The following is a 13,435-nucleotide window of genomic DNA, read 5'->3' as shown; positions in this document are numbered from 1 at the left end:
CTTGCTTCTTTTCTTATGATTATGCCTCTGGGATGGCCGGCTTTTAATCTCAGGCTTGTTTTGACTGATGATTTATTAATGCTGGTTCATCAGGTAAGGCATTGAGCTAGAAAATTCAGCTCAACTTTCTACGCAAACTGCCTCTAATTTCATCATTTGTTTGTATTTTGATTCAATGACTCTCTCATTTTCCTATTAGAGTTCTGTATTTTGAAAGCTCACTGTGAGCTCGGACTTAAACGAACATTATCCTTATCCTCCACTACTAATTAAGCCTAGTTTCCATTCTGGCAATTTGCAATATCACAACAAAACGACGAGCTGTGCTAGCTTGTTGAGCGAATTTTCCAACTTTGCCATCTATTGTTTCGGCGCAAAGGGCATGAAAGTGGGTCCAATTACATCGTAAACGCTAAGGCTAGGCACAACCCAGTTAGTCAAGACAAGACAAGACACGTTTAGTCACGATTCTTCACATGGTTGCTTATGAAGACATGTCTAATTGCAATGACTAATCAGTGTGTGTTGCGTCATAAGCAAAAATGTGAAGTATTGTTACTAATCGTGACTAGTCTTGTATTGACTAACTCTAGTGTGCCCACCCTAACGTGACACCTTGCTTTAGAGACCTTGAGCACTATAAAAATATATACCAAAAGTAAAAGAGTGACCAAAAGTCACTTATTTTAGGGTATTCTCGGAAATCTGACTTCCCTCTATGGTTTTTGGGGATGCTGGATCTAAATCGGAAGCAGAATATTTCTATCTTTATTTATAAGAAATAAGTAAACTTCACGATAAATTAATTATTGATCCATGAGTCCATGAGAAATCAATTATTGAGCAATTCTGAAGATTTGTTCAAGCAATATAGTAGTATAAATTGGATAAATAGTTCCATCAGGTATGTGTTTGTTTTTCAAGGTTTGAATGAGGGTAGAGAGATGAAGAGATGAGTGATTTCAGAAGACTGAGAGAATGTTATAACTCAATAATGTCCAGTGTATGATGTATGATGATGACTCTCACATTTTGTTGAGACTTATTTCCACCCAAATCTCAGCAGGCTTATCTTTCTTTCCTCCCCTATTAAGTTCTTTTATCACACTCCAGGTATTTTATTTTATATTACTACGCAATTTTCCGCATATTTGATTCGCACTTCGGTTCATGCTACTCGCTTGAATGATGATATACATTTCTTGAATCAGACATTTCAGAACGATTGAAGATCACAGTCCATCCCTACTGAATAATTTATATGAGAGGGGTTCCCTGTCAGATCATAAATAATCCAATAGTGACCTGAAATCTCTCCGAATTTGTTATCGTAACCTGCAGCATATAAATTTCTCCATGGATACCAATATTATAAATTCATGAATACTGATAAATTTTTGAACATTTGAACAAACAAATAATTACAAAAATCTTAAAAATTCCGAGTTTCGTATTGGAGAAGAGTATATTTCAATCACAATGTTATGGTGCGTGCAGGCTCATGCACCACGAACACGCGCATTCCGCTTTTAATGGGTTGATAGAATTGGTCAACTCAGAATTCGCTGACTCGCCATATGAATCAATACCATATGATCAGAGCAGTTTTGATTCATACGGCAGTTAAACATGGAGTCAGCTAATTCCAAGTTAGCCAATTCTTTCAACCCCTTTTAATTACAGTAGTAAATGCTATGGCTATTATATCTATATCAATCTAACTTTTTACTTTCCTTGCCCTATTACCATAGGTAAGGAAAGTATTGCTTTCCGAAAAAAATTAAGGTACCCCAATTTCTAAATTTCTATACGTTTCAAGGTCCCCTGAGTCCAAAAAAGTGGTTTTTGGGTATTGGTCTGTATGTATGTGTGTGTGTGTGTGTGTGTGTGTGTGTGTGTGTGTGTGTGTATGTGCGTCTGTGTACACGATATCCCATCTCCCAATTATCGGAATGACTTGAAATTTGGAACGTAAGGTCCTTACAATATAAGGATCCGACACGAACAATTTCGATCAAATGCGATTCAAGATGGCGGCTAAAATGGCAAAAATGTTGTCAAAAACAGGGTTTTTCGCGATTTTCTCAAAAAAGGCTCCAACGATTTTGATTAAAGTTATACCCGAAATAGTCATCGATAAGCTCTATCAACTGCCACAAGTCCTATATCTGTAAAAATTTCAGGAGCTCCGCCCGATCTATGCAAAGTTTGATTTTAGACTCTCAATTATCAGGCTTCAGATACAATTTGAACAAAAAAGTGGAATAGATTGAGCATGAGAATCTCTACAATCAATGTTCAGTAATATTTTCACCTAAAATTAAAAATAAGCTCGAAATTCGAGAAAATGTGATCATCCAATTGCAAACAGTTGGCAACTGTTGATTCTATTAAAAGATTCACTATGAAGAGATAGCAGACCTCGTGTGTCACCAGCGTTATTGCCCTGTCACCAGCTGGCTCAAATCTTTGAATAGTAGACTTGAGATGCGCGGGAACACTAGCGTCAGGTGATCAATTTTCATAACGGCAAGGAAAGTTGTGTGAGTGCGCCACACCAGATTTTTCTGTACAGAAACAGTTACAATAAGCATAGCATCAGCTGATGAAAAGCAAAATGCACGTGTTCGTGGCGCATAATTCTGTACACATCTTATATCAACATGTGTTTTTGAATTGATTTTATATTAGAGAGGAGTATATTTCAATAAATATGTGAAAATGATGACTTAAAATTGTCAACGAATTTCCTTTGAATCCTCCTCCCACAGATACATCATCATCATCTCACAAGGATTGGTCTCTATTAGCCAGTACTTGTATTTATTTCTTTCTTAGTCTTCCTATGTCTCGCTTTCTTTCGGGTTAGTACTCCTATGCTAATATTGGAAGCCTATTGCATGTAATTCTGCTCTCTGCATTACCTGTGTTAATGATTTTCATGATATCTCATCAGAATTTAAGTTTTTCTCGAATGAACTCTTCTTCAGATACTGTTGTTAATAGATGTAGTGATATTTATCCTTCATGATGGAAACACTGGAATGTTGTCTAGAAATATCACGAATTTATTTGAAAAATTACATACATGTTTCAACACAGTCTATGGTGCCATCAGAGATGAAGTAAATCATCTCTATAGTTTCGTTCCTCTATGGTGTCATCGGAGATGAAGTAAATCATCTCTATAGTTTCGTTTTTCTATGATGTCATCTTCAGTTTGAAAATTTAAAACTTGAAAATATTGTAGACACCTGGTAGGGGTTAAAAAAATATATTTTCAGATCTGAACTCTTCCTTCTCTTGTACTTTGAACATATCGCATTATGTTACCTAGGAATCAGAACTTTTCAATTGATAATGATACCTTTATCAGTCAGATCCGCGACCAATAAGCCAAAAACGAATGATTCAATCAATTTCGATTCATTTCGAAACAATCAATTTGGATACGAGCAATCGAAACAATCCCAGGAGAATGGAGATGACCGGCTAGAGTAGCAGCAATTAATCGAAATATCAATCGAGTAGCCTACATCGAGCGTAATTGTCAAGTGCCCTCCTATCCACCAAGTGACTCGTCGGTGAAATGGAGAGCTCAAACTCCGAACTGCTCTCACAACTGGTTCAAGAGCTCTCAAACGATTCGAACTCTCTCCGCTCCTTGCAAGTCAGAGAGCTTTCCATATTTATCCACGATGAATCGCGTTCCATTTCAGCTTCTACTCAGCTTTCAAGACGTTTTCGAGATTCTAAGTTATTAGGTGGTTGTATTGCGTCACATGATTCTCTCTCACACACTCTCTCTTTTACTTTCTCTCTTTAGGGTTGTGTGGCAGAGAGGACGTAGAGTCCCAACTCCGCCCTTAAAAGAGGCGATTATTCAATTCAATCCTCTCCCTCTCTTCCACTCCCTCTCTCTCTCTCTCTCTCTCTCTCTCTCTCTCTCTCTCTCTCTCTCTCTCTCTCTCTCTCTATCTCTCTCTCTATCTCTCTCTTTCTCTGAGATTGAACACACACACTTAACAATGCTAAGCATGCAAAAGCTTCTTCTATTATTGGGTTTATATTATAATTACTTCTTGATGAAATCCCTGTATTAAGACAGAGCTTAATTAACTCCTCGTGCAAATTATCTGAATAGGCTTTGATAGGAGACAATCAGTTTTGTTGAGCTCCCTTTGCATTGATCTTTTCAAATTAACTCATTATCTACAATTAATTGACAATTGAACCACATATTATGCTACATATATTTTATGTATAGAATAAATTTATTTTCAAATTAATAATTCATTCTCTAGTAGGCCACAACTTTTTTCAAAAAATCATTATCCAGAATATAATTGGAGCATTCAAACAACTAGTTCGAGGGTAGTTTGCATCTTATCTGTATCATATTTTGAAAGTTCATGAGTAACATAATATTTTTTAATTCCTTGCATTCAATAATTACAAAGGATATTATTACATTATCAATATGCACGATCGCACCAAAGTTACTATTATTCATCTTGTAGATTATTAACGGTTGTAAATAATCATAATTAATATTATTGGATAACATTCAAAGTTTTTGGAAGTCATTTCATGACAGGTAACTAAGATACCCTTTGTGTAATGTCACAAGTGATTGATCAGTGATCTACTGTGGCTGTTCTCATCAACTTATTTGACTCATTGAAAAATTATTGTAAAAAATACTTGAATTTTTGAATGGATGTCATGTTTTATATATCAAACAAGACTTATGCAGTCATTATCTCGAATCCACTGATGTAATCCTACATTTATAGAAAGGTGTATTGTTTTATCTTCAAGAAAGCTTTAAAGCTTTTCCTTCTCCATCATCAATATATTTTGAGAATGAATTTATTGAATGAGACCGAATTGATATTGTCAAAACCATTTAATTTATCGACACAATTTGAAAATCGACTGAGTTACTGTTATTGTTGTAAAACCGTCCCATTATACTAGTTACGTTTGTTACACCATTATAAATCTCCAGTAAACAGGAAGCTTAAATATCGAGCAACAGATTATAAATTGTGTGAGCGGAGCACTCCGATTGGTCATTATTCTGTTGACAAATGAATGTCCAGTTTGACTCCTCGACTGTCATTGGCCGAGCGACTAGACACGCTCAAGTATTCCAAATATGGTCATGGAAACCGTTGACAACAAGAAATTCAGTTCGGCTTACTAGAGATTTATGATGGTGTAACAACCGAAGCTGGAATTGTTTTAATAAATTAATGGTTTTGACAGTATCATAACGTTTTTATTCAGAAGATTCATTCTTCAAATATTCCTGAGTGGTTTGAGGCAGCTCTCTCGGAGAGAGCAAAATTAACGATTCCATGAATACAGGATTTGATTAGTGGATTAGTTATAATCACTATGTCATTCTTGTTTGATATTGCATAGCAGCAATATTTAAAAATACAGTATTTTGTAGCAATTATTTTCCAATTAAGTAACAATTATTATTCAAAATTTATCGATGAATCAATGGGATCGTTCATTGTTCCATCTTGAAGAGCTTTTCATTCTCCCACCATTTAGGAATATCCTAAACAAAATTTTCCTCTTCAGTACTTGTGGATTCAACATATTTAAATTTTCAAATGAATAAATAGATATTCAATTGTATTGCCTTTTCAGTATTACCTATTTGAAACTCATAAACTCATCAAAATTAGATAACTCTACTTCCAATCGGCTCCTAGAAATGTAACACTTTTATCTTTTTTCAACTTGTTTTCACTCTCCCTATCATTTTTGATGAATTACTCTTGTTATATGAATCAATGAAGTATCAATTGAAAACAGACTGACAAAGCCATAAACTTTTCAACTCGTGTCCACTACAAATTCAGCTAAAATTTTCTACAAATGTACGCTTTCAGGACATTTTAAAGGCATCCAGGTGTGGGTAGAATTCCATTGAAACAAAGTTGATTACAGAGCTCTACTGACCTTCATTTTCGGTACTTGACAACGATTACAAGTAATTGAATTGTAGCGGCGAAAAAGCAGTGAAACAGTTAATCCATTAGGTTTTAAGCGATTAAGCAATTGAGGTGCCGTCACCACATACACCACAGAGAGTGAGGGAGAAAGAAAGAAAGAGAGAGAGAGTGTGTGGAAGTGAGAGAGAGAGTGAGAGAGAGAGGGAGAGAGAGAGAGAGAGAGAGAGTGGTAGTATGAGTAAGACGGAGAGAGTGTGAGAGAGAAAAAGTAAGAGAAAGAGAGGTAGAGAATGAAAGTGTAAAAGAGATTTGGTGTGTGTGTGTGTGGGAGAGAGATTAGATTAGAGTTTTTTTATCTATGAGAGAGAGAGAGAATGATAGAGTGTGACAGAGTAAGTGAGTATGTAGGATTGAGGAGAGTATTCTCAGCTAGCTCTGTAATTTTGTGGCATTGATTTAGAGACCTGCGGAATCAATCAAAGAACAGTCTCATTAATTCCAGTTGGCAGTCAATTCATTGAGTTGGATGAAAACCTACCTAATGATAGTTTGCACTAGATTCCTCGTCTCCTGTTACTGATGATGTATGTTGCCTAGTAATAATATCGTGTCAATTGATGTTGAGTCACATTATTGATGATTAATCCACTGAACGAGGTAAAATACTGAGAAATAGTAATTGAGTTAATGTAGTTGGTCTCTGTGCATTGTTTTAATCTCTTTGTGTGTGATTCTAGTTCAATTTGGATCCATGTAGTTTACGGGAAGTCAAGAGTTGACAATTTATTTAATTGACTATATAGAATAATCATACATGAAAGTCACTGATTGTATGCACTTACTTTATGAGAAGTCAAGAGTTGACTATTTATTTGATTGACTGTATAAAATAATCATACAGGGAAGTCACTTATTGAATGCACTTGCATTAATGAATACTAGATCTCAGAATTTTATTCGGTCATCCTTTATGGAAAAAAGTTCCTAGTATTCGTAAAAGCAAAGCAGTGAGTCCAGTCAGCTCTGTAATTTGATACGAAATTTTCGGAGAGTAAAAGTCAAGTAAAGAATTCTTTAAGTTTTCGTGAAAAAATGAACGTTTTTTTGAAAAAATAATGACTGCTCTGGCTAATACTTACTATTGCGAGAATATTAATTTGTTGCAGGGTGTTTATTCTATTCATAGAAATCAGTGAAAATTTGTTCGATCAATATTAATTTGATGATTTTACTTCAATATTGAAGTTCCAGTTTTTGTAAATTGAGGGTCTCTTATGTTATCCTTCTAAAAGTTTCAAGAATATTTCGAATAAATGGAAATAATTATATCAATAATATTGTCATGAGAACTTGTAATCTCATGAAAAAACAATCTAATATGTAATGAGATTAGCGGATGCGATCGTAAATATTCAATAAAAGTTATTTTGAGAACAAAAGCATTCTTTGTTTAGAGATTCTTTCCAGGAGAAGATCCGTTCTAACATTATAATGAGATTTTCCAGTGATCATGAAATTTTCAGTAATTGACTTTCGCCTATTATCTAGGAGAATTAATCTCTGCCTGCTTCCAATCTGTATTATTTTAATGCAAATCTTGCAGGTAGTGGATAGAAAAGTTTGACCTCCAGGCGATATAGTAATCTCCTTCAAATCTTCACCTACCTAATTTCATCCAAGCTAGAGTTGAATAATGGATTCAACAACTCGTAAAACGCTCAACTCAAGAAACAAATGGGGGTCTGAAAGCCTTGCAATAAAAGAAATTGTTGGATAAAAGTAAATTCTGTGCTGTTGTGAAAGTGATTTGGTAGAAATGCATATTAAATGAGGAATCAAGTGAATGAATGAAGATATCAATTATGATAATGTCATGTTGTAATAGATTTGTAAGAACCCTCCAGGGACTTTGTTTTATCTACACACTTTTTATATCATTATTTGTTCATTATATTCCCCTCAAAGCTTTGTGCAATGATTTTTTCCTTCAATCTGAATCCATTAAGAAGTTATCACACTGGAAACTGCAACTAAATTAGAGAACACGGTATGTTACTCATGATTTTTTTCACTCTTGCAAGCTAATTATTTTATGACCTCATCGTATGTACCTCAGCAATGTAAAACTACTGTATGTACCATATCCTATGTATCAAAAATGTACCTCAAATCGCTCTTCAGAGGGACTCCCCTCGAATGTGAAGTGTTCGTATCTTGAATTACAACATGAAAAATTAATTTGCATTACGGTATGGGGATGGCTTAATTCCTCTAGAATCAAACACTTCTATTATTTTATTATACACGTATCAAGAATAGTTACTTATCCTTTATTTTTATAATAAATCTCATCATAAAATTGAGAGGGAGAGAAAAAATTAGGGTGACCTAGTACTATGAAATTTACTTGAAATGAAAGAAGAACAATGTTAGTGAAACATCCAACAACAAATTCGGTATTTAAAGTTTGAACTTTTGAAAAATCTTTTGTTTGAAATGTTATTTCCATGTAAATGCTCAGTGTAACTGAAGAGGAGTTGAACTGATCGCTTAGCTTTTGTTTATTACATCTATGCTTACCGTACTTCAGTAATTTTGAAGTTGAGAAATTTATTGAAATGATCTGTGAATCGAATTCAAAGCTGAATTGTAGAGTTTCTAGAGTCTCGAATTTGTATTATTATATCATTATCACACCTAAGCTGATCTATTCATATATCTGATGCATTACCTCTGAAGTCACAACGATATGAAACTATACAAACGTTTCTTTAATTAGTAGGGTTGAATTTGAGCACACTGTTGCATTCTTACAACATGATATCATTCTTGGTGTGTTATTAATACGGCGAATGAGAAAAAATAACAGAAGCAGATCTCTTGTTTAGCAAGCTTTTCAAACAGCTAATTAAATTTGAGCTCAGTTTTTTCGAGTGGGAGGTTATTTTCTGGAAAACAATATTGTAAAGTCAATGTTGAGAACAATGTTGAATTTGCATTCTGATTGTGTAGCCGTGTCTCGAAGTATTCTAAGAAACCAGCCAATGGTGTCAGAAATGAGATTGATGAGTCACTATTTTTTGAAGGATTAATTGAAAATAATCAAACGTGTATTTTTATACTATCTGGATCATGTTTCGATCAAACAGTGTTTTTACTCAGGACAATAGTGATATTCGAATCTTATCATCTTAAATTTATGGAGAATCACACCGTTCCTTGAAAAGTGGGAGGATCAAAGTTTCTCGATCCAAGCTTGTTTCAAAAAAACATCATAGCTTTGTTCTTTCCAGATTGATTGTGCAGAATAGAAATATCGAAGCGTCTGAGCTTTGCCGCCAGATAACGAATATTTTATTAATATTATTATCATCAATATGAATATTCTGTAATTATATACTTTTATATACCATTATCAATCATCCATCATTGATTTCCAAAACCTATGGAAAATCAATGGATTCTAAGAGAAATGAAGTATTAAACTAACGTGCCAATTCTAGTTCAAAATAATGATTCAATAAATGATTCAATGTCAAGAAACTTAATATTTTTCCAAGATTGTTTTAGATTGCCAGCAATCTTGAAGAGTTTGGACGTGAGAACTTCTAAGAAATTTCACCTCAGAATTCAAATTTTTTGAAATTGTACTTATGCTTTGTTGCAGACTCACTTTGATTGAAACGAAATACTGTAATAATCCAATTTTTATGTATTTTCGGTTGGACTTCTCTTGTACGGAAATTGTATACCTAGTCCAGATAAATATAAACTATAATACAATATTGATGATTGATACAATAGAGTTCTAAAAAATACCGTAAAATTGCTACTAGCAGTTTGAAGTAGACCCTATTTCATAGAGAAACTTCGGTCAATTTGTAATTCTACAATATCGGTTGAGTGTGAGTGGTCAGACTGTTGTATCAAATCTGCACTATGTATTTTATTGAAAATTCAGGAAAATGGAATTTTTTGTATCGTTGATTGTGTATATGATCCTTTTGCTTTTTTGATGAATTATATTGGAGAGTTTTCGTCTTAGAAACAGGACGTCAAACTTTTATTTTGGACGCACTATCGGTAAACGTAATGTTTAATACAATGTATTGTATTAATAACACCTAAATTAATTACAGTAGTAATAACACCTTGAATGAAGACGGGCTCTGAAATCGTATATCGTATATTGTAGACTATATCACATGGCAATAAATCAATAGATATCATTATATCCCAAGTAAAACTTTAGCAAACTTCCTCTGTTATTTCAATCCCAGTGCTTATTCGTTTCTCAATTATTTGCTGCAAAATCTTTCCATGTCACTAGGTTTGATTCTCTTTATTAATTCTAGAACAAACTTTGTGAGAAACTTGATTAAGTAACATTCAGCTTCAAGATGAGAGTTATTTACGGGAAGCCAAGTTCATTTCACTTTGAGTTAGAAAAGCTAGCTAAACATTTAGGTGGTGTTGAACCAGGGCGCGTAAATTCAAGGTGTTGTCGAAATGAGAGATTCGCAATCCAAAATTTGCTTCCCACACTTTCTGTCTAACTTCGTTGCAGAGCCTGTGATACAGATTTTCAACGGTGTTTGATAGGTTAACGATTTTCACAGGTTTATACAGGTGTTTTCAGTGCTATCTTTTCCCTAAGATTTTATTTATGATGGAGGACACTTTTCTGTATTGATTTTTTACAAATAAATAATTACTCCTGAAAATAACAATGATTGAACGTCTAAAACTCCATAGAATAAAAATATTTTGTCTCAAGGGAATTTGTTGAACTATTTTACACTTCAATAACGATCTGCGATTCCAAGTACACTAACGATACATAGAATTCTTCACAGTAGGTTTTGTCAGCTAATATTATATCTGGATGAATTATTATCCTTAACTACTGTTTCTTTTCTCAATTTTTCAATATTCCATCATTAACATAAGAGTTCTAGAAAATACGCGTCCATACAGAATTCAAACCATTCTAGTGATTTTGTGAAACTCTGTTGAAAATTTGTGAAATTCCTTATTCTGGCGAGTGATATTTACTTGGTTTTTTCCCCAAACTTCAAAACTTTTCTCCCAAGATTGATGCTAGTATTTCAACGTTTATTCTCGCATTGAGAAATGATTTTCCATAACTTCTTGCTATCCCCTATTTTAACGCACTAAATCAAATTCATTTTTTTTTTTCAATATGAAATACTTTCAATGACTGGATTGGGAAAATTTTATCTGCAATTTCGCACAAATTTTTTTCTGCAATTTAGGAATAATTTAACTGATTAGGACAAATCTGTTGGTGGATTTGAGTAATTAAACAAGACGTTCAATAACTTCATCAACTTCACTTAGTATTTGAAATCATCTTCACACTATTTTATTATCTCTGAATTATTCTCTTAACCCCTATTCTCAAATATTCATTTCCTACCCGCTTGAATCCTTTCCTCAAAACTAGCCTCGTCTTTATCAACAGGGCTGCAAAGTTTGTAAAGTTGAACAAAGACTTTGCGAGTGACTTTTGACATTTCACATAGATTTCTGAATAGGACTATTGTATCATAAGTGACTTTTAACAGTTCTCATTGATTTCTAAACAGGTTTTTTGTATTGTAAGTGACCTCTAACAGCTTACATTGATATACTAACACAGTTTTGTATTGTAAGTGACTTTGAACATCAACTTCTAAAAAGAGTTTTTGTATTTTAAGTGACTTTTAACAGTTCACATTGACTTTCAGAGTTCTTCTATAGTGAGAAACATTTTTTCGTCAATATTATAGCTATCTAGTCTAAAGACTAATGAGCCAATTTTTTGTACCCCAACAAACAACTTGAAAAATTAAACAGTGAATTCCTCATCAGGAACTTTCACTGCTATTGTTTAATAATTGAAGTGATTTTTAAATAAACAGTGTTTTTTTAGAACTTACTCCTCTACATTTCTACTCGAATTTTGCAGACTGCAAAACTTTTAACAGTGTTTTTAATTATTGGAACTTACTTTTCCTGGCGGAAGCCATGTCGGCTAGCGCTGCTGCAACTAGAAGCAAGTAGATGCAAGTAATCGCGGGCGCGAGTCTCATGCTAGTCATGGTGAGAGCAGATCAGTTCACCTGGCCGTCCGCCTGTCTGCCGTCAAATGATGAGCCGGAGAGACCGTCTTTCGACCACCCCTAATATATATGCGTGTGTGTGAGTGCCCCATCACCCCACACCTCTCTAGTTGCCTCTCTTTTCAACTCATTCGTTCACAATGATTCCTGTCCTTTTCCATCTCTCTCACGCACTCGCATGCGCTATGAGTCGCCCCCGCTTTTCCGTTTGAGTCATGCGCGCTTCGGTGGAAACTCTTCAAGTCGGGCGCAAATTGGAGATGTGTGACGTGACGTGACGTGACGCAGGTTAACTTTAACATAGACTGTGTTGCACAAAAACAGGTAAAATTTTTAAACATAATCAATTTCACGAGAATCAATCAGAGAAGCCTTCTTTTAGAAAAATATTCTCGTGAAATTAATCACGATTAAATTTTCATCGGCTTTTGTGCAACCGGGCCTGTAACATGTTGCCATAGTTTGAGGATTACTGGGATTATAGATCAACCAGATAAGATATTGGCGTTCGTTGAATTTTTAAGGATTAACTAGCATAATTAGATCTTGAATTTCCTCAAGATCAACTTCCCAACATAGGTTTGAATAGATGGTCTGTGTGAAGTGGTGCAGGTGACTTTCAATCTTACAACTTACATAAACTGCAACATGCTGACTAGATTAATTTTTTGACGATTACTGGGACTGTAGATTAACTAGATCTTCAAAATCCTTGAAGTTAAACTATGCAACATAAGTTGAATTATCTGGAAAGTGTTGGACTATATTAACTAGACAACATAGGTCAAGTTACCGTGGATCACTAGATCACTGGCGAGTGTTGAGTTTTCCATTTGCAAAGTAGACTTGGTAAAATAGATATAACATAAGTAACCTGTAAGTGGATCACTGTAAACTGTTGAAGATTCCGCTTGCACATTTTTGATGGATAAAATTAGAATGTGAGTGGTGCAGTCTTGAACGAGCGTATAGTAGTGAGTTCTCACTGATGCCTGATGACTATAGACTCGAGACGTTGTGTACGTTTGTGCGTTTGTAAAAAATAACCATGAAAGAAGAATGAATATGATTTTGAAATCTAACTTTTATCTAATGAGATATCTAAAAAGCTATCTAATGAGGTATCCTTCAGATACTCCCACCCTACTTCTATGAAGCACCTTCTCCCAAAAGTCAACAGATAATAGGACTTAAAAAAAAAAAAACACTAATAGAGTGAAAATGCACTTATATTGGTAGTTACGATCGTTTCGACCTGTTGTTGGTCATCATCAGACTGCAGTAGTATACTCTAATGTCAAGGTTATCGAAGTTTATTAGTGTTTTTTTTAAATT

At 34.3% G+C, this 13,435-nt stretch overlaps 1 protein-coding gene across 1 annotated transcript in view; it reads right to left on the bottom strand.

Moving 5' to 3' along the window:
- Positions 1-12,142, bottom strand: part of LOC111044814 — a 38,018-nt gene extending 25,876 nt beyond the window's left edge. The window contains exon 1 of the mRNA XM_022330040.2: positions 11,989-12,142. Within this exon, the coding sequence (XP_022185732.1) occupies positions 11,989-12,079 (91 nt within the window). The 5' untranslated portion in view covers positions 12,080-12,142. The remainder of the gene's footprint in view (positions 1-11,988) is intronic.
- Between the last annotated feature and the right edge of the window lie 1,293 nt (positions 12,143-13,435).

Source organism: Nilaparvata lugens, chromosome 8, assembly GCF_014356525.2.
Source record: "Nilaparvata lugens isolate BPH chromosome 8, ASM1435652v1, whole genome shotgun sequence".
In the NCBI taxonomy this organism is placed as follows: domain Eukaryota; kingdom Metazoa; phylum Arthropoda; class Insecta; order Hemiptera; family Delphacidae; genus Nilaparvata; species Nilaparvata lugens.
The sequence above is the reverse complement of the archived record's forward strand: the minus strand, read 5'-3'. Positions and strand labels throughout refer to the sequence as shown.